Source organism: Pleuronectes platessa, chromosome 21, assembly GCF_947347685.1.
Source record: "Pleuronectes platessa chromosome 21, fPlePla1.1, whole genome shotgun sequence".
NCBI lineage: Eukaryota > Metazoa > Chordata > Actinopteri > Pleuronectiformes > Pleuronectidae > Pleuronectes > Pleuronectes platessa.
The window spans coordinates 20,531,776-20,558,194 of NC_070646.1; the positions used below are offsets into that span (position 1 = coordinate 20,531,776).

Sequence of the window (26,419 nt, forward strand, 5' to 3'; positions counted from 1 at the left end):
ACACCGGCCCACAATGTGACCAAGTATAATGAAAAATAATAGTTTAATATTTTTCCTTTATATGACAAAAGAAGATGGATGCCAAGTTTTATTCCACATGTGCAGTCCTTACCAATATTATAGATGGAGGCAGAATTGGATCCTCCGGAGCCAGAAGGAAAATCCTCGACCTTGGGGACATCCCAAGTCTGGGCATGGTCCCATTGGACCAAAGGAGAGATCAAAGGGGTACCAACTGGCACAGGGTACATCACAGCTGGCCAGAGCTTGTTTACATCCACATTGATGCTACAGAGGTGCATCAAAAATAATTATAGTATTTATGATTTCAAACTGCATCTAAGAGTGCTCAAATAGGAGGAGTCAGCAAAGCCCATCTGGAATAACATATCCCCCAACCTAAACTGATACACGAAAAATAATAGTAATAGTCCGGCAAAGTAACTTATTTTGAGTCAAAAATCGAATTAATTGTAAAATAATTTAATAAATAATATTTCCTCAACTAGGATTACTTAGGACTTTTAGCATATAGTTCTGGACACCTCATATAAATGATATATGCTGAAAAAAAATATTTTACAATTAGTCGGTCGTAAAACGCTACTTTGGCTGGACTATACGGCATTTACTGACCCATTCATGTAGATTTTGCCAAGGTTTGAGAGGAAGAACTCAAGGTTGTTGGGGATTCCTATCTTCATCAAAGGAAGGACAGAACAAGTAGGCTTCAGGCTGCGCTTCAGAATGGTCTATGCCAAAAAAAAAAAAGTGTAAACATTTTTAAACTCAGAAGGTAGAGCAGGTCATCCACAAAGCCACTCCCCCAAGCAACATACTGAAACGCAAATTGGTCCTGACGGATTTGCCAGCAGTTTATGTCTGATGTATCATAGAGTCATGATTTTCTCACCACAGATTTATATGATTCATTCTACCCAAATAACTAACACTTATCATAATGGAATACACACATAATAGTTGAGATTTCATATATTCATGTACATATTATTAACAACTATAAAGATATGTAAGTCTTACTGATGACGTCCAGAGTCAAGTCCCAAGTTAGTCCCAAGTCAAGGATTACTGAGTCCAAGACAAGTCCAAGTGCTTAACCTTATTTTTGAAGTCCTAAACTAATTATTTGCTCTTGCATTATGGCCTACAGCCATTCATAATTTAGTAGCACTTAAATAGCACGAGCTTATAGAACTTTGTAGTTTTGCTTTATTTTGGAAGAAATTGTACTTTCTTGCTTCTTGTTGTTCTAGGTTTGCACCCTCGGGTTGAATGCACTATTGTAAGTCGCTTTGGATAAAAGCGTCAGCTAAATTAAATTTGACAGGGAGTGTGGGGTATAGGGCTTAAAAGGGCACATGATCTCCCTTCACTTTTTCGCTTTGCCCTGTGAGCCTTTCTGTAAAATGAGCGGATCAAGGAAACGAAAAGTGGACAATGAGTGTCGAGTGTGCCGCGCAAACAGTCAACGCAGGAACGGGCGGCTTACAGCTCAGAGGTTGGGTGGCTAATTTACAGACTCAGCAAAAAAAAATTCCACGACAAACTGCGATTCAAGAGTCAACTACCAAGGCAAGTTTTTTGGTGGTATTCGAAATAGCAAAGGCTAGCAAGCCTTTCTCCTAAGGCGAGTTTTTGTTAAATTGCCTTGCAAATAAATGCTTTGCTACCCGTTAAAGGCCAAATCCTATCATGTAATGATTTTTCCATGTTATTTATATTAGTTCACAAAAACACTCCAACCATCTGGTCCTGGCCCCGCCCCTCTGTCAAACTTTAGAACCCATAAAGTGGCCCGAAAGTCAAAAGTTTCCCCACCCCTGGCCTACAGAGTATAACTTAGTAAACTAAATTAACACAAATAGTGAATTACTTTAAAATGTCAATCATTTTCAATTAAACTCCAGAAATAAAGGTAGCTGTGCGCGTAACGTTACATCTCGTGTTGTGTGTAGCAGGCAATCTGAGTCCATAAAAATTTGCTTTTAAATGTGTTAAAATATGCTCATAAACTCTAGACCACATTAAACAAACACAAAGTAAAGTACAGCACAGGCTGCCACTGCGAAATCTCAATGGTGGATACCCTAACATAAATAAATGTAATACTAGTCAGTCAAGTTAGAATATAAGACTCGAGTCCAGACCTCTGGTGGTTACAATATGAAATATAAATTCAACACAATCAACTATATTTCATTTGCATTTCTCTATGGACACTTCCATGCCATCTTATCTGTGGAGTGTAAAAGGGAAGGTTTTGTGAAGAATAATATGAAGACAGGGTTGATGATTGACTCTCTAAGCAGCCAGTAAGGCCTCACCCAATGTTTTCTTCAAACATAGGTATGTGCTAAAATAGACCACCCACATCACATGATATGATGCCTGTAGAAACATTAACCAGTGTGTTAATATGAGGAGTGTAAATGTTTAAACTGCTGCTTTTTGGACTGTACCTGTAGCACAGCATTAGGCGCTATCTCCACCACCACAGCATTTTCGGGAACCAGACTCAGGCCCTCCTTAAACAGCACAGGGCTGACCAGGTTGTTGACATAGTACTCAGCTGAGCTGTACAGAGCCAGAGGAGAATCCCACGCAGACTGATGGATACTGGTGCTTACCCAGCGGGATGAACGCTGGCATGGCTCCTTGATCACCTAAACACACAAAATTACTATTTTTTATTATTTGGTAGTTCAAATATATTTTTATAATTGATCAATAGTCATATAATCAAAAAAGCATGAAAAGATGTGCTAATAATAATAATAGTGATGCCAATTATCTGACATATCTAGCCTGGTGTTTTAGATATAAATGCAAAAAAAAACTGTCATCATGATGCAGGATAAAAAACAGGTTTAAAACTTATCATTATTAATTAATTAACTATAAATATGACAATACAATGTATGGCATAAAAACACCAGACAAATTATACATTTTACAAATTATTATAGTTGTAGGAATGTATTACAAAGTCTACCACGTAGCTGTTAGATTGTTCAAACGTCATGACTCTACTGGTGCGGACAATTCAAATACAGCAGAGCTATGTACCTTCTTTAGAGCAGCCAGCAGGTTGGGAGCAATGGAAGCCATGAAGTAGGAATGGAAAGCGACACCCGCAGTGTGCACTTCTCTTGCAAACACTCCCTGATCTTTCAGCTCAGACACAAATTTCCGGATTGCTTCCTAATGAAACACACATATCACATCTGTCAATGAAATACTAAACCTAAAATACTTTAAAGCCTCCTTTAAAAAAAAAGGGGGTCACTGCTATGATTTTCAACAACTACATTGTTAAATTGTGCAAAGTTTATGTTGTCTATGTTGGACAACAAAAGACAAAGTCTGATTAAATGTTTGACCTGAGGACCAGAGATGGTGATGGTTTTCTCAGCGTTGTGGCAGGCTGGGACAACTCCCTGAGGACACTTAGCCAAGCACTCCTCCCAGGTCAGCCCTGAAGGATAGACAGTGAGCAAAAGTGTAAGACTATTCATTTCAACTTTATTAGAGACACTAAAGGTCCATATCCAGGATTATTATATAATTATTAAAACACATACAGGCATTTGTTTCAGTGTTTCCAGAAAGAAGAGGAATACCTTGTGTCCCTCTCACAAGGCTCAGTTAAGACCATTATGATAACATTTCACGAATAAGTTAAGTTAGTTAAATTCCTCAGGACAGCATGGAAAGTAGGAACATTACAGGCAACAAACATCTGACCTGTACTGGCCCAGCTTGGGAAACCTTAGAAAGATTTTAAATGCATCATTAATGCCACCTGAAGTGCGCCGGATAGAACGGAATACAGTAGGCTCTAAAGAAAGCTATTTTAAAATCCTCTGTACAGATGCAAATTTGCGTTCAATTATATTATATATATTTATTATACTTCAGGTGAACATTGTCATCACAACAAAAAATCATCCCAGATGATAGCTTTTTATCCTTGTTGGTTTTAGCAATCATAACCACGGTCTTCTTATGGTTAAACTTAATATCAAACTGCAAACCATAATCTGAACAGACTCTAAGAAGCTGCTGCAAACCAGCACTATAGAGGGAGACAGTATGACTAAATCATCAGCATATAAAAGCTGTTTGACAAATCTGTCCCCGGCCACACATCCAGTCTTACACTCTAACATTTTTTGGAAAGATCATCCATATACAAAATGATAAATACACTTTTATGCTGCAACTAATTAAATGACAGCCCACTGCTGCAGCAGTCAGAAAAATAGTGATCTTGATGAGAAGTGTGATAAGTAAAGATTTAAGCTCAAGGTATACTGATACATCACAGCCATCAACACAGTCTTGAGATGACTAATCTCAACAAGAAGGCTTGTATCAGTGTCAACACTACTCGGCTAACTGCAAAACGGACAGGTTGTTTAAGACATATTTCTATCAATCCTAGTGAATTCTCTGTGAAATAGCATCATAAACTGTATATAATATGTGTGATAAGGTTACCTCATCCCTGATATACATGTAGTCAGATCTGAAAGTATTGCATGACCAGGTCCCATGGTCCATTAAATATTTGCATGTCAGTGTCTGGGATTGAGAATGGATTTGTATATATATAATTTATTTTATTTTAATAACACTCCTTCTTTCTTCTAAATGTGCCTGTCTCCTGTAACCAGCTCCTGAAATATGGAAAAGAATGACTGCACTCCTCTTACCAACTGCAGCCATGCCTCCTGGAGGAAGTTTGGCCTCCTTGACGCAACGGCCTCTCCAGTAGGCAGCCAAGATTGCCTCACTGTGGCCAAGGCAACCGTCAGCATAGCCACAGGCCAGCTCTCCTGCCGAGTGTCCTATGATACCATCGGGCTGCAGACCAACCTTAGTGAGCAGGTCAATCAGAGCGATCTGTAACAAGGGAATCCAGAGAACATGGGTTTAGTTGCAGTTGCTTGTGTTTTTTAAAAGACAGCATGGATCTGCTTTTGTGGCATTAAGTAACCTTGCCAAGAACTGAACTTTGAACTATACTTTTTGATTGCATCTCCCACTGCATGGAGCCTTCCTTCTGCAACTGGATTTCTAAAAGCAAACCAAGCTCTGCTGCCTGTGCCGACAATTTATGAATGATGTGTAATTTAGAAAGTGCTGCACAAAAAAGCATCTATGAATGGGTTTATGGCAAAACTGTACTGTAAAGCACTTTAAGTGGTCATCAAGACTAGAGAAGTACAATATAAATAACATAATTTGACCATTTACAACAGAAGTAGAATCTATCTGTTCAAAAAACAGGCTTTCTCTAAAAGTAAATTCTAAGATTAAATTTAAAGGTTCAGTGTGTAAGATTTAGGTGAAAGGATCTATTGGAAAAATTTAATATAAAATAATCGTAGTAATGTTTTCACTCATCTAAATTGAACAAAAGTTTTCTTTACGCTAGAATTTATATTTAAATACTTTATATTTAAATCACGAGTAGGTCCTATCTACGGAGGCAGGCATGTTTTTTAAGTAGCCCAAACTGGACAATCTTTTGGTTTTTAAGACAACTGAAGTCTTCCATAGGTTCTCTTTAATGTTTGAAAGGGATGGGTAGGGTGGGGGGTATTCAGTTGCAACCTCACCAATAGATGCCACTAAATCTTTCATACTGAACCTTTAACAGTAGCAACAGAGACAGCAGATCTAAGTCTGTGGAAAGCTGTTCTAGAGCTGAGTACTGCAAAGGCTCTATCATATTATCTTTGACCAGCATCGCGGAACAGTGAAAAGACATAGAGCGGCAGACCTGCAGCCGGTTAAGTCTGTGAGGAGCTATGTTGTATTCTCCGGCACTAGATTTTTTTTTGGTGATTAGAAAAAAGAAAAAAAAAATTAAAAAATTAAATAAAGGTTTCATTAAACACTGACCCCCCGAATTTAACATGGTGATTTTAGCTTACAATATAATAAACTCTGGTAGTTAATACCACCGAAATTTGTATTAAGGGAACTTGGTCTTGTAACAGTAGGGATCTTTTGAGGACATTTTGAATCTCTGTTTTCTGTGACTGATGTAATGTATACGTCTTACACTAGTGGGCGTAGCAAGTTAGTGAAATAGTGATAGTGTGATTGACAGTGGAGAAGAGTTGCATTCAGTGCCCAGTTAGGAAGGAATTATTATTCAAGTGCATGTGGTGACGAAACATCATGAGGAATGTTGGCTGCTATTGTTAAAATTACTGATAAAAACAAAATTAGGAGGGCTAACCTCCTTCCTGTTTGGGTTTCTATAACATCAGAAGAATTTGCCTAACCCTACGCAAATTACACACAGGCACAGACATTCTATCCATATAATGTTCCTAAAATACAAGTCAATATATTTACAGGAGCACTTTAAGTATCGTACTCTATAGTCCATATGAAAATGACACAGATTTGCCCTTGATTAGCCATATCAAGGTTCCTACCCCCAAGTCCATATTTTCACTCTACCTGTATAGAAGTGAGGCCAACAAAGGCATGAATAGTGTCCTCAAAAGTGTTTTCGTCAGCCTCCATGAGCAAACGAGACACGACCAGGCCTGTGTCTTTCAGGGCTGCGTCTGACCGCAGAATGGACTCTCTAAAGTCTTGCAGCTGCATGAGACTGCGGCCCATACCTGCCCACTGTGTTCCCATACCTGTTAATACAAAAAATAGTCACAGAACTTAAATTAGCAATACAGATACTAAGGTCGTCATCTCTTTAAGGACATCTGAAATAACACTTCCATTGCAGTGCTCATGGGGAAATGTTGTTTGAACAATATCTGTAGTGATATTCAACAATTGCTGATCTGTATTATTGTATATGGATGCCACCAATGACAAATAGTTTGTATAATTGTTATACCATTAGGAGTGAACGTGTAAAAAAAAAATTCTCAGTTCTACAAAAATGTTTAATGGGTCAATTAATTAAATTTTGGTTTTATTTGACCAGGTTTTAAATATCCGTTACTGAGAATTCTCTTCACGGAATACAATACTGAATTATTGAAAATGTATCCTTATTAAGGGCAAAATCTCTTTCTAGAAACCAGATACTACCGATTACTGATAAATATAATTTAATAAATTTACTTAATTCTAATTCAACATAAGTATAGTTTAAATCTACATAAGTAAACAGAGATAACGTCTCTGGAGATTCTCAGTCATCCAGGTCATGGTATATCCAAGTGCAAAGAAAACAGGTCAACTGAAGCCTTTTTAGCTTTAGTTTTTAGCACTTTGATACAAATCATATTTTGATTATCAAATAAGTCTTCAAGTTAATAAAGTGAATAATAAATTAATCTTAAATAAATGTTAAGTTAAAATGATCAAATTTGTGTATAACTGTTTTAGTATTATTTAATGTTGTTTTTTATTTGATGCAAGAAAAAGGAGAACAAAATATTTGATTGCTGACCTGCTCTAAAAAAAAGAAGCATTTTCCAATTAAAAACCGGTCGACCAGACAATCAAAAGGCTGAATTGTGAGATGGTTGTGATGGGAATTTGCGGGAAAAAACATATATGAAACTAATATCTGAAATTCCATCTACTTGTTTGATAATTTGATTGATGACTCACCTGCACAGATATACCATAAAGGCCTGGCTGAGGCTTGCACCTGCTGAACTTCCATTACATCACTCTGAGAGCCTATCACAGTGTATCCTCTGAAGGGCATGCTAGTAAAAGGGCCACCTGAGACGTCATTCAGCAAAGACAGGAAGCTGTCATCTGCAGCGTGTTCCTTCCCCTTCTTGAGAATGGTAATCACTGCATCCTCTGTACGGCCAGAGGCATTAAGCACCTTGGGAACAATCCTTGGTGGTACAGGTCCATCAGCATGTTTCTCAGTTGGACGAAGAATTACATGAACGTTTGAACCACCAAATCCAAATGAGTTAATGCCTATTATGCCTCCTCGAATGGGTGTGGGCCGGTCAACCACTTTAATCTGACCATCGATGAGGGCAGGAATGTCAGGGTTGGGACTGTTGAAGTGCAGGTTGGGAGCCCAGACTCCTCGTTCCAAAGAAAGCACCACCTGTTTGGGGGATGTAAAACAACAAATTAACTGAAATGTTTTTTTTTACACAATTTCCTAGATGTCTGACATTGTGCTCTGCTCCATTGTTTAATTTTGAAGCTCTGTGCTGTACTCTATGCCCTGCTGTCACTCTATCTTTCTCTCACACACACAAATATATTGACCAGTCAGTCAAAGTCAGACTAGCCATTGGCAGTAATGAGCAATCCTGTCCCCACACAAAATATTGTTGGCATTATATTTCCAACACACGCTCTGAGCCGTTGACCAATCACAACAGAGAGGGCCAGCTGACCAGTCAGAGCAAACTGGGCTTTTTGGGAGTGCTACAGACATGTTATTTCTTTCTAAAAGTTCTGACAGTAATGATCCCTTACCACAGTGATTAGACAGGTGAGTGTAGCTGTAAAAGCAGGCAGTGTTTGCATCTCAAGCTTTAATTTTGCATTTATCCCTGCCCTCAAAGTTCACAACTAAACCACTGCCCTACATCATGTCTGCAAGTTGTTTTGCAAAGCTACAAGACATGGTCATTCACCATGTTACCCTCTTCTAAAGTAGGCAAAGTCTATGAGTTATGGGTTGGGAGGCAAATTGTTTTGTCATCTCTAGAGGTCAGCAAAGAAAGAGTCTATGAGGCTCAGGGCACTATATTGCTTGACTGTAGCAACGGTACAAAGCAGAACAAGAAGTGCAAAACAGTGGCTGCTAACAAAAGTGGATCTGGACATGTTCTAAACGCACTCGCACAATGTGCTTTAGCTCATAAGATAAGATAAAAAATAGATGGACCAAGGTGAGGCTAGCTGTAATCTTTTCAAACTGAATCCAAACCACAAAAATAAGCGTGAGGTTACCACAATGTCCACAAACCAGAGGGTCGGAGGGTTGATCCCAATTTCCTTCATTCAACATGCTTAAGAGTCCTTGGGCAAGATACTGAACACCAAATTGCCCCTGATAACTGTTCCTGAAGTGTGTGCGTGATGAATGATAAAGAAAGTGCTACTGATTTCAAATTTCTTGATTATTTATTGGTTATTAATAATTGACTGATCAATAAAATGTTGCTTCTTTCATGATTATAATTTGCCTTTGTTGATGATTCAGTTCAATGATATTGTTGAAAAACATTTGATTTACATGTATTAGCCGATTTTGATATGCAATATAATAATTGATATATTAATTTCAATATATTTTTGCTTTGTTCATTTTTTTTTATACGAACAGCCAAGTGCAACATCTTGAATGACTTTCAGGAAAGACTGTATGACAGTTGTACAATTCTTTGTGCTCAAGGTTCAGTGTGTAAGATTTAGTGATATCTAGTGGTGAAGTTGCATGTTGCAGCTATATACCACCTACCTCACCATCAAACATTAAAGAGAACCTGTGGCCTTCAGTTATCATAAAACCTGAAAAAGTGTTGAGTTAGTCCAGCCTGGGCTACTGTCAAAAACATGGTGGCCCCCGTAGAGAGGACCCGCTCCTGACATAAATATAAAGTATTTAAATATAAAGGGCTCATTTTAGGGTAAAAAAAACAACAAGGTGAGATGAAATACTATCAATAGGATTAGAAAGATCCCTTTCACATAAATCTTACACACTCAACCTTTAAGACTACAAAGACACAATAAAGACAATTCCATATTTACAGAGATGTTGAGGACTGTTGGTGCTACAAGAAAGAGGCCATAACAGCAGATTTCTTGCCCCTTGTTCCAGTTAAGACATTCAGAACGGTGTAAAACACACAGAAGCAGGTTGAAAATATCTATAACATCAGCTAAAATTAAACCAAAAAAATAAACCTCACCTTTGCAAGGGCAGCAAGACCAGACGCCGGTTCTGGATGACCCATGTTGGATTTGGTGGAGCCAATTAGCAGAGGTTCTCGTTTTGATTGACAGAACACATTAGCAATGCCATTCACTTCCTGTGGGTCCCCAACCTTCATGTAGAGAGCAGAGATGCCAAAGAGGTAAGACAATTGTGGAGAGTGAACTGTGATGTACAGTATGTGTGTAGATGACTATCAATGTCAGTGTGTTCTGACGAATGAGTGTTTTATTATAGTCTTATTATCTTTATCTATTGTCTTGTGAAACCAATATTTGCACTGAAAACCAGCTGTAAGTTTAATTATGAAACTTGATTATTATATCCACTGACCTTTGTTCCCGTGCCATGGGCCTCCACATACTCCACCTGCTCAGGATTTATATTTGCCTCCCGGTAGAGAGAATGAACCAGTCTCCTTTGCATTTCACCTGAAGGATACGTTACACCTGAAGGACAAAGAGGAGTGCGTAAGGACACAAAACACATACCAAAATTGTTGGGTAACTGTATCTCTACTTAAAAATAAATATCATAGACCTTCAGAAGATATTTCGGTAAGTCTACATTTTTGTAATTGTCATTTCTTAGCTGTATCCAAACAACATTGCAGCAATGTTAAATTAATCTGGGAGCATCAAGATCTTTTGAGTTTCTTTCAGTTTCTCTGTGAAGTATCTCTAGCCAATTTAATTGTGATAAGATCACAGAAAAGGAGCAACCAACAAAACTGAAAGTGAGAGTGCCCATAGTGTATACTTTTCAAAGATGTCAATGTATGCCAAGACCTCAATGGTTACGCAGTTATTACTACTGATATAAATTCTTGTGTGAGCTACAGAATTAATCCCACTTTTAACCCCACTCCCACTATGCAATAGAGCATAATTTTATCTTTAACAAACTACTTAGATTTTGGAAATAGTTATATGTGAGCTATACTTGTAAGTACATTAACAGTCAATTTATATTTAATTTGAAACCGCACATCGACGACAGTAAGTGTGCTTTGATTTTTCCCAACACTCCATTATTGCATTTAGTCAAAGCAACAATGTCAAAAAGAACAGTTTATTTATTCATTTCTGTTTAATTTACTGTTAGGCTGTTAACTAAATAACTAAATAATTTCTAAAACTGTTATTTTACATTCTACCTGTTGAGGTATTTAACAAGTAAAATAAGAATGATCCTTCTTAAAAAGTTAAAATTCTTTGTTTGATTGACAGTAGATAGCAGGCTGAGATCAGGCAGGGCAGGGCAATGAGACTGTGGGACAGGAAAAGAGTGGGTCGTCCACTAACCAGATCCAAGTCTCTCCCATTCTGTGTAATGAACTGTTCTTAGGCAAGATACGTTACCGCAAATTGCCCCTGACGGCTGTGCCAGTATGAGTGATGTAGGAACTCATTAGTCATCTACTAGTTGTAGATGTGGTCAATACCACCTACCTACCTACTTTCCGTGTAATTTAGTTACTGGATGTAAATGGTAAATGGTTTTGTATTTATATAGCGCTTTTCTAGTCTTTGATGACCACTCAAAGCTCTTTACAGTACAGTTTTACATTCACCCATTCACACACACATTCATGCAATGCATCTATTCGCGGCACTTTGTTATTCTATGGGGGGCCATTCGGGGGTTCAGCATCTTGCCCAAGGACACTTCGGCATGGAGATGGGTCAGACTGGGGATCGAACTGCCGACCTTCAGGTTGGAGGACGACCACTCTACCCCTCAGCCACAGCCGCCCCAAGCATGTAGTGCTCATGCGTCCAAGCATGAGAGTACAGAGATTACAGGCAGTTAATGTGACTCCTCACCTTGCTCTTTGTATCCATCTGTGTTGTTGCCAGTGTTGACCACTGTAGCATAGACCCTTTTAGCCATTGATCTCTTGGTCAGTAGCACTGCCACTGCTGCCTCAGAACGGCAGTATCCATTACCTGACAGAATGATATAAAGGTCAACTTTATACAAGAGTGCATCTAGTGCAATTAATATAGAGTTAAAAACACTTGACTCACCCAGGCATAACTATGTGTGTGTGATCAGAGAGAGAGAGAGAGAGAGAGAGAGAGAGAGAGAGAGAGAGAGACCCCGAAATGTTTACCTGATGAGTCAAAAGACTTGCAGGTCCCCTCAGGACTGAGCATGCCCAGTTTCATGAACTGCACTGAGGTGTTTGGCTTGAGTATCAAGTTGACTCCACCCACAAGAGCAGCATCACACTGGCCCTGGCGGATGGCATGGAATGCATTGTCTAAAGCCAGCAAGCTGGAGGAGCAGGCTGTATCAATGGCCGTGCTGGGGCCTAGGGTAGGAGAAGACAGTTGATTAAATCTAAAAACAATATCTGCAAAAAAAAAAAAAAAGCCCGGGATAATCAGGCCTCTGTTTAGGCATCCTCTAAATTACAAGTAATTTCAATAACCTACAATGCATCTATATCCAGGTATACATGAAAATATGCAGTGACAGACAATTCTGCTGTTATCAGATCCAGTTCAGTTTTGGTAGATTTGATAAGCTCTTTTTTTCAGTTTTATTTATTTTTCCTGTCTCTCTGACACTAACAAGGACACTATAGATATTGAAAAAAAAAGAGAGACAATGTGAGAAGCACGTGACTACACAGCGACGTTCCAGTATTTGGAGCATATACTGCTTTACTTTAAAGCAGCCAGGACAGGGTTTTTGAATGTCACAGATTAAATACAAAATATGTGTTGACAGCCCAACAAAACTTCAGCACAGTAGTACATGTCATTTTCAGTATAAAGTTAGAAGCCAGGAAGTTGCTCTCGATGTTTGATATAGCAAAGAGGAAAATGCGGCCTGAAATGAGCCCTAAATTGAAAGGTTAGACTCAGTCTACATCCAGTATACAAATACATACAAATCCTTGTATAGTTCGTTATAATTCATAGGGTTAGGATTACTCTCTACTATTTAGTAGAGATTATTTTGCCAGAGGTAATGAGTAGAGATAGTAATTGATTATTAACTGACAATACAACTAGTATTTTCATGAATCTATAATGTCTATGTCTAATCTATAACTAAAAGCCAAACAATGAAAGCTTATGTTGGACCTAGATGTGTGTGCATACCACTGAAGTCAAAAAAGTAGGATAATCTGTTGGCCAACATGGCACGCTGACAGCCAGTCATGCTGTAGCCCAGTAGCTCCTCTGGATCTTTGCTGAATGCCTCGCCAGCTTCCGAGCCACTCACCCCAATGTAAACACCGGTTTTACTGCCACGCAGTGTGGTTGGGTTCAGTCCTGCATCACAAGATTATACAGTTTTTACAACATTCTCTTAACATTTCATCAGGTAGCCTCACTCAGAGCATACACTTGCCTTTAAACTAAACTAAAGAGTTTTTGAAATGGTGAAATTCATTCATATTCCAGAAATCATTTACTTTATTTCCTCTTCCACTTTTTCTATCCACTTTCACTCATATTACTTTGAATCATTACAAAGTTTCCTCACCTCCATCTACAATAGCTTCATAGGAAATCTCCAGCATGAGACGGAGCTGGGGGTCCATGGTGTTGGCCTGTTTGGGGTGCACTCCAAAGAAGACTGCATCAAAGTGGCTGATGTCTTTCAGTTTACCATTCCTCTTTGGAAGACCATACAGACCTAGAAAAGAGCAAAATTGGTGAATGGTAACTACCAAAAGAATTCCTCACAAAGAAATTGATTCTGAGCACAATGGAAGTAGACTTTGTATCATATATGACTAAACATCATACCATCATCACACATAATTCCCCCAAAATTTGAGAGAAAGTAAGGAAATTCAATATACACGATAAAGATTTTGTTTTCAATAACTGTTATGTTAATTTGAAACTTTAATTTTTGATTAACAGTTCATTTTAACCATAACCTAAAACTTTAATACATGATCATGGTGAGCAAAACCTCTTATATGCTGATAATGTTTTAAAGTAATAAGAAATATTGCTTAAGTATTAATGGAACAATTACTGGCCAACATATCCTGTGAGACTACATTCTTGATATTGGTCTTTTCCAGTAAAATATCTACCTAAGAGACCACCAGAGAGTGTTGCTCCTTTTATAACCAACAAATAAAACGGCTCTAGTTCAGACAGACTAACACACTCCCTTTTTGTGGACAGTGGATCAGTTCACTCAATACTTTACTGCACATCTAGCTATAGTGTAGTTTGTCAGACATGATGAATAACAACACTAAAGGAACCTGCTCACACTCCCTGCACTTGTTCAGTTCCCTGTTCTACAAGTGTTCACACAAAAACAATAGCAGCACCGGGCGGCTGTGGCTGAGGGGTAGAGGAGTCATCCTCCAACCAATAGCTTGGCTGCTCAATCCCAGTCTTGCCCATCTGCATGCAGAATTTCTGTTTGTGAGCAAATAAAAAAAACATCTAGGTTCCTGAGTAATTTTTTGTTCTCCTTTTTGTAATGTCCCTTGGTCCTCTGGATGCTTATGTTTCCTCTTCTATTCACCCTGCTCTCCCTTGATGCCTGGTGTGTGGTCTCACAAGTGTTAGCTAACCCAGTCCAACCCTTTCAGCCAATGAATGCAAGCTCAAGATGGTTGCCAGACACTGAGGGATGGGTATTTTACTTATTAGATGGAGGATGGGAAAGAGAGGGGCAACATAGTCTATGAATACAAAATAACCAGTTATAAAAACATAAAAATCTGTAAAATAGAGCTTTGTGGTTTGAGGACTGAAATCCTTAATAGGGATATTTTTATTTATTTATTTGACGGGATCAGGATGATGACGGACTCACACACACCAAAAAATATGCTAAAGAAATGGGTAAGGCCTCGATCAAACCCAGTTCATGTCTCGCCCTTAATTTCTGCAAATATAATTAGAAATTGTCATATTACAGCATTACATCTGCAAGAGTACTTGATGTGAAAGCACTGGAGTGCCTGTAAAGATGGAAGAAAGACAGTACTGCATCATAAATCCTACTTTTTGAACATGAGGTATGTGTTTCGGTTAGTTGTAGTCACTACAAAATGTTTCTAAACCATTTTCTAAATGTTTTTTCATCACCAATCATTTTTGAGTCACTGCTGATTCTAAAAAGCACTGCCCATGAACAGTATATTTGTTGGGATACTTTAGTGTGTGCTCTTCTGTAAACCTTGCAAATTAAAAATGTATAATCACAGCATAATATACAAGGATTATAAATGAAGCAACAGAATTTTTCTGCCCTGCTGTTGTTACATAACATCACACCATGTGTGAACTAATATTGTTATTCAGCCGTTTCATATTTTCTCTTCAGTTCAGAAAATTGCTTAAACTTTTGTTTCTGTCTGTATATGCACATTCAAGATTAAAACAAGGATAGATTTCACATCAAGTACTGAAATAAACTAGAAATACTGCAATGCGGTTGTATGCCTCCGCCAACCAGTGCATGGCCATCTACAATTTTTTTGTCCAGACTCATTTGACATTACCGTGACCTTTGCCTATCCATTCTATCCATCCATTATCTACACTGCTAATTCTTCGAGGATCGCAGAGGAAACTGGAGCCAACACCAGCTGACATCTGGCGAGAGGTCAAATGTCCTCTGATATCTTCCTATAAGGTGCATTCACGATCCCACAGACACATCATTTTGTTGCTAAGTGTGCTAGCATCGCTACTTCCGGTGGACTTTTAGGCTTAAAACGCAATGTAAATGACTGTTTCAAATCGAATATTAATCTTGAGGTTTACGGACACTGGGATGACACGAAACAAGCAGTATGGAGGCTTGTTATGTTTTTTCTGTTGTTTTATTACGTCTGAAGAATAAAACAACTGTTGACTTCAATTGTATTGGATTCTGCTGCAATGCTGTTTACCCCTGAAACTCCACAATTTACCCACCCCTCCATCAGAATAGTGGTGAGTAGATAATGAGGGAATTTGTATTTGTCGGAGAACTATCCCTTAAAGAGGCAACCGGTGAAGGGATGCAAGGATTGGCGTGATATGAGACTTATGTTTTTTTTTCCAGCTAAAATACAGGAAGCATTTTGAAAGTTATTGAGGTTTGACTAAGGTAGGGGTGTCCAATCTATGGCCCGCGGGCCAACTGCGGCCCGCCATCCAATTTTAAATGGCCCGCATCAATGTCTTAAAATAAAATATATATCTTTTATTTTATTTTTTTATTAAAAAAATTAAATTGAGGGGAAACTAGCAATTTAGTAGCACTTAAATGTCACCTACTTATAGCACTTTGTTTAGCTTTATTTTTGAAGAAATTTTGCTTTCTTGATTCTTGTTGTTCTGGGTTTGTACCCTCGGGGTTCATGCACTTAAGGCCGGCGCATGCTTCTGCGTTTTCAGAGACATGCAAGAAGGGGTACGCAAGCACGAAAGAGCCCCTTGCGTGCCCCTTGCGTGCGTTGCCAAATTTTTCTAACTATACGACAAAGCTACGCAAGCCTCACGCAGCCCGCAAGGCTGTGATTAGAAAGTATGACCACTTGTATAACCCGTCATTGACGGAATACAAGGACACGCAGATGGCCTGCAATTCCTGGAAGGACATCTCGACTAACGTCGGTTTGCAGGTCGACGAGTGTACGAAGCTGAGGAGAAAGATCAGGGACAAATTTGTCCTCCAGAAAAAGTAATAAAGTGTGACTGCCACACACAAAGAAGGCGTCTCAACTGCCCCCCCCCACACACCCTGAGCGACGCGGTTGAGTTGTCCACTCCAGGGCAGGGGGGCGTGGCGGCGTGAGTGGCCCAGTCCTTCGTATTTTTTTCTGTATGTGGTCGTCAGGACAAAAAGTTTGGACACCCCTGGACTAAGGCATATATTGATTGCATTGCAATAATCCAGGTGGGAAAAGACTAGGTAGGGCTGCTCGATTAAGCGAAATTTAATCGTGATTACGATTATGGGGTCAAACGATCTCCAAACTACTATAGAACGATTATTTGGCATTTTTTTCGAAAGAGACGCGCATGCGCAATTCAGTCCTTCCCCCTAAAGCATTCAGCGACCCAGCTGAGTGGCACTCACTCTCAAGCAGCAGTAAAGTGAAGGAGGCGAGTTGTGTGTGTGGTGATCGGCGGTGAAAAAAACAGCGCGAGTCGAAAAGCAGGGAGGGCAGCAGCAGACCATGTAGTGGCCGTGCCGCGCACCACTATTCTCAAGCGCGCTCCCGCCTTGCTGTTCAGACCGGTCAGACCGGACCCGCATTTCTCCGCGCCGGTCAGTCGGTAATAGAATGTTAGGGTTGCCACAATTAAGGGTTTGAATAACCGGGCACCGATATCCTGATTTCACGGAGGAATAAGACACGCAGCCGTCATCGGCGTTTACCGGAACCGGAAGTGATTAAAAAAAGTAAAGCATAGACTTCAGAATAAGGACACATATTAATATTCATTTAAATAATCGTGATTTTGAACATTTTATTACATATTCTTACATTTTAGATATATTTCGTAGGTGCAAGTAGCAGCATTTAATGATAATGCATGTTTTAAAATTCAGTAGGGAATTAATTGGACAGCTGCATTTTTAGCTGTTGATTTAATATTGGTTGCCAAAGGCCCGAGAAATGGTAGGATTTTTCCTGCATGCTGGTCAGGGCTGAAGAACATTATGTCTGTTTTGTTTTAATTTAACTGAATGACCTTAAATGACATTATTCCAATAAAAAACTGAAATTCCTCAATCTGAGGGATAAGATTCGAACAATCTAAGGTCAATACCGGATATGCAGACACACTGTGTTAGTCTATTGCTAAAAAATCTCCCACTGAGTTGTTCTTGTGCAAAAGGAAAACTGCAGAGAGACTCCGTACCCAATTCTGCTGATACTCCACAGGACATTTCTGAAAATGGCTGTACAGACTAAAACAAAGACATGAAAGGATGCTGGCTTCGTTGCTTTAGTGATTGTCAGACTGGATTTTTGCTGCTCTGTGAAACATATAAACAATTTTTTCTAATAGCTAAAAAATTTTGCCCACCTCTATCAATTTTTGCTGAGTTCAATCTGATTTTGACTACAAAAGAATTAGGTTGAGAGAGTGTGGGACTGACCTTCCACTGAAGAACAATCAACAAAATCCAGCTTTATGTGGAGTCTCACCTGGTGTCCATCGCCGGTTGTCCTCTGTCACCATGTCCACACCATTGATAAGGTTTTCCCAGAATTCCTCCAGATTGTTGGACTCAGGCAAACGTCCCGAAATGCCTGCTATGACTATCTCATCCATCCTGAGTTACTGTGAACAGAGTGTAAGAGAGATATGCCATTAACATGAGAGGGTGTACATTTTATATGCACTGTGATGAATGATTGATACCAGACTGACTAGCAACAAGTCCTAGTAAGTCTGTTAAAAGCATCCAGTTGGTCTAAAATGCTGCAGCAAAAGTGCTGACAGGAACTAGAAGAACAGAGCATGTAACTTGTCTTGGATTCTCTGCATTGATTCCCTGTAAAATTCAGAATAGAATTTCAAATATTGCTTCTAACATATAAGGGTTAGGGGACATATTATGCCCATTTCACCACAGTTGATATGGTTCCTTGAGGTCTTAATGAAATGTCTGTAAAAATGTTTGGTCAAAATACCACAAGGATCATTTAAAACAGCACCCCTTTTACCCTAAAACAGCCCTTCTCAGATTGACCTGTTTTGAGTGAAAATTGCTCCCCGGAAAAGCAAGCCGAGCTCCGGGGCGGCGGGGCTCTAGAGCCCCCCGGTCACCTACATGCACATCTGCGAGACGGATGTTTTCACTATGGGGGTGTTCCTGCTGAGGCCCGGTGCCTCCATACCGCTGCACGACCACCCGGACATGAACGGGAATCTACGGAGCTGCTGATCCGCAAGCTGCCCTTCCAGCACATCCAGCCGGCCCGCCGCATCTGCGGAGAGAGAGCTTAAACTGCTACTGCTCCACTTACTATAACAACGCCGCATTCCTACACTTATAAAATGCAATTCAATGTGGAAGTAATCCAAGTATTCACAAAGCTACTCAGATTAGTTAATGTAACGGTATACTTCACAGATTACATTTTTGGGCATGTATTCTGTATTCTGTAACGGAATACGTTCTGAAAGTATCCTTCCCAACACTGGAAATGTTACTGACTTGGGAGCAGTAAGACACCTATAATTTAAAAAATGTTTTTTCTTAAGATGGTAAATTTTGCACACAGTGTTTAAAAAGGGCATGCATTGTGTTTATAGTTACAATGACTCTGATTAAATTACTTAAATGCACACCGATTTGTTGTTCTTGTTTCTGTAATGAGCAGTTAAATAAAAATGTGGGAAAGAATATTGTACACTAAATGTATCTAATATTGTGTTGTGGTCATATTTAAATCATTCCTTACGTTTTTTTTGGGGGGGAAAGAGGATAAAATAAAAAATCGCATATTAAATATCAATCGCAATATTTGGGGAAAGAATCGCAATTAGATTATTTTCCCAAATCGTTCAGCCCTAGAGGGAACAGCCGGCAGATTGGCAGATGCACAGCGGAGTGAAGGGGCTGGTGTGTAAGGTTAGACCATGTCCTGGATGTAGGATGGGCCCGATCCGTTCATAGCATGGTATGCAAGTAGTGTTTTGGAACCGGTAACCAGTGAAGGGAGCGGAGTAGGGCGAGGGAATTTAGGTAGGGTGAAAAACCAGTTGAGCTGCTGCATTCTGGATGAGCTGCAGAGGTCGGATGTCACGAGCAGGTAGACCAGCCGGGAGGGAGGTGCCTTCCCTCCTGGCTGTTCTAGGCCGTCTTCTGGGTGAGAAGGGGACGTATTCTCCTGATATTGCTGATGTGATGCATGACCAGCCTCTCAAAGCACTTCATGATGGTGGGAGTCAGTGCAACATGGCAGTAGTCATTGTAGCTGGATGGAGATGACTTCTTTGGCACAGGTATAATGGTGGTGGCACTCTGCTCTGCTCCGTCACCGGCTCTAAAAGGCAGTGCTCCTGGTCTTCAGCAGTCTGTGAACCTATCCTGTCAGCCATGGCTTCTATTTTAGCACAAGTGATGGCTTTAGTGACAGTCACATCATTGATGCATTTGGAGATGTAAGCTATCACAGTCTTTATGTACTCCTGTAGGTCGATGAGTTAGGTTGTGTGTGGCTGACAACAAATTGTTGTTTTTTTTCCAGAGGTTTTGGGACGGTAGACATGCCAGATACCCAAATTAACGTGTAGAAGCACTACAAAAGTGGAATTTTCATAATTTGTCCCCTTTAAATGTATAAATACTGCCGGGACACTCGTAATGCTGCGCGATGGATGAGCACGAATGGAAGGATGAGGAGTAAACGAGGGTTCAACAATCACAACGTTTTTTCCCATGATCATGACTCATTTGTTAATATAGATCCAATAGATCGTTGATCTTGCATCTTTGTACTGAACTGAGTCCAGTATTACACAGATTGAACCTAACCATCCCAGTACAAACACTAGCTTATAGTAATAATTCTGTTATCTCCTATACATTTGGGACATTACAGCTGTCTCTTCATTTAATAATCCTGCAGTTTTGGATGATTAAAATACCAACAGGCGATACAACAAGTTCACTCACATTCTGACAGTGTGTTTTTTTTTGCCTCCACCTTTGAATTCGATTTTTTTTATTCCAGGCACAGTTCTCTCTATAGCCCTCCCTCTCGCTCACTGTGTGAACAGCAGCAGCAGCATTGTTCCATTACCATATCATATAATCATAATTATGTTAGTGACATCACTGCTGTCCAACAAAATCGCTCCTCACCTCCCCCTTATTAACAAACACCTTGATCTCAGTTTCGGAAAGTTTTGCTTCCTCTTTACATCGCTTGAAGCTGTGACTCTGTCATGATTCACGGTGCTAACCCATTGGTCAGCAGCCTAATTTAATATTCATGAGATGCTTTGAATTGACCATTTATGGATGAAAGTGGGAGTGTAAAGTGCGGGATATGAGGAAGATCCAATACGAAAGTTTCCAGGTGGACTGTGATTTATAAAGTGAACATTGCGTTAAGTTCTGTGTGCGCACGGTTTTATAAATCTGAATTTTCTTTTGCGTACGCCATTTCCAGCTTTTGTGTGCACACACACTTTGAGTACGAATCTCATGCTTATATAATTATCCTTATATGACATAATTTGATATCTAAATGATCCAAAAATGTTACATGTATTGTAACAACTGTACTGCAATCAATAAAAAATGCATTTTAAACTTTTATTAAAGAAAAAGAAAATCCATTTATTGGACCATGCAACAACTCATAGATTAAATCAATCAAACGAAAAAAGTGCAGTTTGCGTAACGAAGTTTAGGGGTCAACAAAAATTGCGTCCCTACTCACCCTTTTTCCTTCCTACACAGGTGAACAGGTGCTTGATCCAACTATGAAACCCCACCCCTATCATTATGACCTATGAGCCAAATTAATAGGATTTCACAAGTGAACAATAAATTACAAATAATCCAAATAACCCTCCCAAAATACAAACCCATTACATCATAACCAACAAATAACAATATACTTCTTTAACATATTTATGGATCCTTCATGTATTGATGTATATGTCGCACAATAGAACAATATCGAAAAAATTCAGGATTTCAAATTTATTTTAACAAATCCAACTCTTGCCTCCTACATATGACACCAACAGAAAATGCTACAATGTAATTAAATATTTGGGAATAATTATTACACCACATTTAGATAATTTGCTGAAGGATAACTGCAACCCTCATGTAGATAAGATCAAAATGGATATCTGCAAATGGTGCACTCTAGTGTTTTACCGGATAGGAAGAAACCAGGGATAAGGTATTTTTATTTTTCAAATTTTTCCATTTTATTTATCTACAATTTATCCAACTCCCTTAACAAATATATCTCTAAATTTACGTGGAGAAATAATAACAGGATTAGTCGATTGTTGCTCATGAAGCCAGAATCCATGGGGGGTCTTGATCTCCCCAATTTCCAGCATTACTACTGGTCTGCACAATATGGAAATTTTGTAACTGGGTCACTGGGGAGACAGAACTCACTGTCGGTCCAGATGGAAGCCAACATTATTGACCCCTTGCCTTTGGTCTTATCTTTATAAACAGATCACTTTAACAGATCTCAATTGTGCAGTATTCTGTCTGTGTAATATAAACGGTTCATGTGCAATCAATTCACTGTACTAATTCTCTAACATAATATATTTCTTTACATTGTACAATTACAATTATTAGTTTAATTTCATTTTTATTTTTCTATATTTATTTTATTTTTCTACTCATTACTGCTTATGTCTTTATGCTGCTGTAATATTGCAAATTTCCCCATTGTGGGACTAATAAAGGACTTATTATTATTATTATTATTATTAAAAAATAAATTAAAAACATGGATCAATATTTGACTGTTATCAACAGACTGCTAGCCTGGAAGGATTGTACAAAAAAAACTTGAATTATAAATTTTTAATCAAATTCTAATACTTATTTAAATACACAGGCCTGTTTCTGTATCTGGGAAACAAAGAAAACCGGGCTACCCGAGGAGCACATCACTATTCAAACCAATAAGCAACGTGGGTATTTGTGCTTGTAAACAGGACAGGGGGAATACAGCGATTTCTCTGGGAACAGTCATTAACATCCTCTTTGGCTATAGGTACTCTAATCCATCATTCTTCTGCCTTCTACTATCAAGAGATTGGAGGAAAACATTCAAATGTAAGCTCAGATAACGTATTACAAAGTGACACAACTACTGTTAGCCACTGGAAATGTTAACACTACTATCTCACAGAATGTTATTCCCACTATAACTTTCATAGCTAACCCAATGAAGATAAGAAAGTAATTAAGGGGGAAGACCTGTGTGAACATCAGTGTTGCGTTTCAACTGTGAAGACACCACAGATGAAGGGGACGAAAAGGGATGAGGAGGCTCCAGTTTTTCTGCTTATCAGGTGGGTAACGTTAATAAACTTTTGCGTTTTAAGAGATTCAATAAGTCAGTATAATGTTGTCACATTTCCTTATGTCTGAGGTGGCTTATTTCATCTTTTTGAGACCAGTGGCTGCCATGGCAATGCGTTTGCATGAATGTGGGGGATAGAGCTTCTGAAGGATGAGTAAAGGGTGGGGTTAATTTGTTTTGGTCGTGCCTCAGAATTATTTATGCCAACTTTAATTCTTTAACTACAACGCATTCAAAACAAAATAGAAATCTTCGGAGCCTTCAGGTCAGAGGTTTTGCAGCAGAGAGAGGCAGTTTTGTAATTTGGTTTTGTATTAATTGTTGCGTCTGTTCCGAGGAATGCTGGCTCATTTAGACATTTGGTCGACCTGGGGGCTCACACTTAGACATTCGTGACAGCCCTCTGCGAGAATTTACGGAGATTCCCTGGAGTTCAATGCATGTCTAAAAGCAGCTCACATATGGGTAATGATTTTAAAATACTTAAGGATCTGAAAAATTCTTCCACCACTGACTGTTACGTAGCTTGAATGCTATTATTGCACTAGTTTAACCACATCTTTTTTTCTATTACATAATATGAAACCCAATGGTCACATATCACTCTCTTCAGATGTACCAAACTCAGAAATATTTGAATACCAGCCGTACTGTCACTCAGGTATTAAATGACTTTCGACACTTTTTGGCTTGAAATCAACTATACAAAAAGTAATAATGGACTATGTTGAGGAGCTCTGTCCACACTTTTTTAGCTATCTCTTGGTGATCTTTGCAAAAAAACTATTTTTGGGGATTATTTTGCTGCAATACGTATCCAGTTCTTGCAGATGCAGATGCATGCAGAGGTATGTCACAGCTTATATTAAACATTCCCTTAACTACTGTTACAGTGTGCATGTTGAATGTTCAGCTACTAATTGGACATGAAAGTATGTTGAGTATTTATATGTTGTACAAGATTATATGGCTGTTGAGAAAGTAACGAAAGTAACGTATTTCTTAAGTAACACATTTATTTCTTACAATTTGTTACAAGATCTTGTCTCTCCCCCCCCCCCAATTATCCAGTATAAGTACCAGTCTAAGCTACTCTGAGTACAGTAAATCAATAAGATCTACCCCGATGACTTTGGGGTTGCGGCATTTATCAATCTTTGTTAACATTTTTGGTAATTTAAAAAGGTTGATGGTCATAATAAAAACTTTATATAATATAGTATAACATGTATATATATATATATATGAAGAATGAGCTACTACTGAGAAATAATTCCTAATTTTGGCTTGAATGTGAGCCATCAACAAAGTTAAACTCCATCAAGAGGAAACGAACGAGTTACATTTGCATATGGTGATCTCAAGGTGAACAAAACTATTGACCAAAGAAACTATGTCCAGTCATCCCTTTCATAGATAAAATTGCCTTACCATGCCAAATTAATGGAGTTTTAGTTTAATATAACACTGCCATTAACTGTAAACAAATTACATAAACAGGTTTTCACCGTAAGAGACACATTCATGCATGCTAGTGACGACATAACTATCTGAACTCCAAAGCTAGTAACCATTAGTGAACTTACCTGTGTTTCACCGACGGTGTGATGTCTCTGCAAAATCACTACTTCGGGCCACTTGGTGAGATGTATTGTCTCGTTATTTGAGTTAGCTACACCTCGATAGTCCACGGTAGTGTTCCTCGAACCTAAACTGTAGGGAGGAAAGGCTGCCTCTGTCGTTTCCCCTGTGTGAAGGGTAACCTTCGGTGCATCAGTGAATTTTTTTTCTCTGATGAATTTAAATGTCTCACATTCTGTCTGGCCACGCCACATGGGCTGACAGCTCGTACAGTCCAATGAGAAAAGAGGCAGGCCTCTTAGATACAGCCAGTGATGGAGTAATTCGTTGAACGCCCCCGTATAGTCGAACAGAAGAAAAAAACTGTGGAGATGGGGTTACTGGAGTTCAGATACTCCCCCTCCTCCTACAATACCCAGACTGCTCGTGATAGCTGCATCAGACGATCGGTTTGCATTAAAAGTTTTCTACCCAAAGATGCAATAAGAACGTTTAACTTAACGCATTTCCTGTCTGTTGATATCTTTATGGGATAAAGTAGTTGCAAGTTAATCCATAGATCATTCAAAATAAATGTATAAACGGTAATAGTGGTATTGAGAAATTGTACAGAGTACGTTAATAACCTCTTCATGACAATGCCAAATCATGTTGATATTTTAGGGTTTAATATTATATAGTGACCCCGTTGAGTGGTGTCTTGTCCTGTTGTTTATGAATAATTATAAATTGTGGAACTGGCAATGTGAAACATTCGTAGTGCGCGTTATTGACACCTCTCATTAACTAACTTGTACCATTTACAGCCTAGGACCCACATATCATATGCTTTAGTTCTTCAGGCATTCGTCCCTTTTTTAAAAAGCAGCCTATCAGGCTTTACATGTTCCTGTTGGATTTTACGCTGCTAGGCTTCCTAACGTTAAAGTGCAGAACCGGTTTGGGAAACATGGGTACACACGCCGAAGTGTTCTGGGAAGCATATAAATTAGCCAATCACAGGGTAGAGGTGTGAGGTTTAATCCAATGACAATAGGCGGGAGGGTGCTGCTGGGAGATAGGGTGATTACAGGGCGGGGCCCTGATGATGACGTAGACAGGAACGCTCGTCTGACTCCTCTGGGTTACTGGAGTTCATGACTTCACATAGCATGATGTTCTAACGAAACATCATGCCTGCTTTTCTTTTTACCATTGACCTACTGTGGTAAACCAGTAATAACAGGCTTAATAAACACACTGTGACCCTTGTTCAGAAGCAGACGAATGGATTCATTGGATGAAATCATAGATTACCTTTTTAATTATAGACTGGCTTGATAGATAGATAGATAGATAGATAGATAGATAGATAGATAGATAGATAGATAGATAGATAGATATACAAACAGACAGATGGAGGGATTTTATTGATCCCAAATTAATTAATTATTGTGTTACAGCAGCATGTAAAGGTCATTGCACATAGAGCGAAAAACAAAACACGACAAAAGAGACAAGCATGCAAATTTGCAGCAGTTACTTGCAAAGTTAAAGTTAGGAACATGACTAAAAAATAAATATCAATAAATATGAACATAAAATGTGCAGTAAAATATACATATAAGATGTGCACAAAATGTATTCAGTTATTGCAGGAGTTTTGGTGTGGACTTAACTATAGGGCCAATGGTTTTGAGGGTTCACCTTTTGACAGAGGTGAGAAATTGTACAGTCTATTGTTTTGGGCAGGAAAGATTCTTGTATCTGTCCTTGCGGAACCCGAACCTGAACCAGTCTGTTGGAGAAAGTTCTCCGCTGTCTGTCCAATAAGTGGTGGAGAGGGTGCTTGGCATTGTCCATGATGGATAACAGTTTGTTCAGTGCCTCCC

General features: G+C 39.0%; 1 protein-coding gene across 1 annotated transcript in view; it reads right to left on the reverse strand.

The window, feature by feature from the left end:
• The window catches only part of fasn (fatty acid synthase), a 52,894-nt gene extending 28,046 nt beyond the window's left edge, over window positions 1-24,848 (reverse strand). The window contains exons 1-16 of the mRNA XM_053414086.1: window positions 24,554-24,848; window positions 18,087-18,222; window positions 13,442-13,594; window positions 13,054-13,227; window positions 12,054-12,254; window positions 11,764-11,886; window positions 10,271-10,386; window positions 9,915-10,049; window positions 7,627-8,089; window positions 6,502-6,689; window positions 4,737-4,926; window positions 3,402-3,496; window positions 3,088-3,222; window positions 2,481-2,684; window positions 637-752; window positions 113-288 (exon numbers count right to left, since the gene is read on the reverse strand). Of these exons, the coding sequence (XP_053270061.1) occupies window positions 113-288; window positions 637-752; window positions 2,481-2,684; window positions 3,088-3,222; window positions 3,402-3,496; window positions 4,737-4,926; window positions 6,502-6,689; window positions 7,627-8,089; window positions 9,915-10,049; window positions 10,271-10,386; window positions 11,764-11,886; window positions 12,054-12,254; window positions 13,054-13,227; window positions 13,442-13,594; window positions 18,087-18,213 (2,596 nt within the window). The 5' untranslated portion in view covers window positions 18,214-18,222; window positions 24,554-24,848. The remainder of the gene's footprint in view (window positions 1-112; window positions 289-636; window positions 753-2,480; window positions 2,685-3,087; window positions 3,223-3,401; window positions 3,497-4,736; window positions 4,927-6,501; window positions 6,690-7,626; window positions 8,090-9,914; window positions 10,050-10,270; window positions 10,387-11,763; window positions 11,887-12,053; window positions 12,255-13,053; window positions 13,228-13,441; window positions 13,595-18,086; window positions 18,223-24,553) is intronic.
• Between the last annotated feature and the right edge of the window lie 1,571 nt (window positions 24,849-26,419).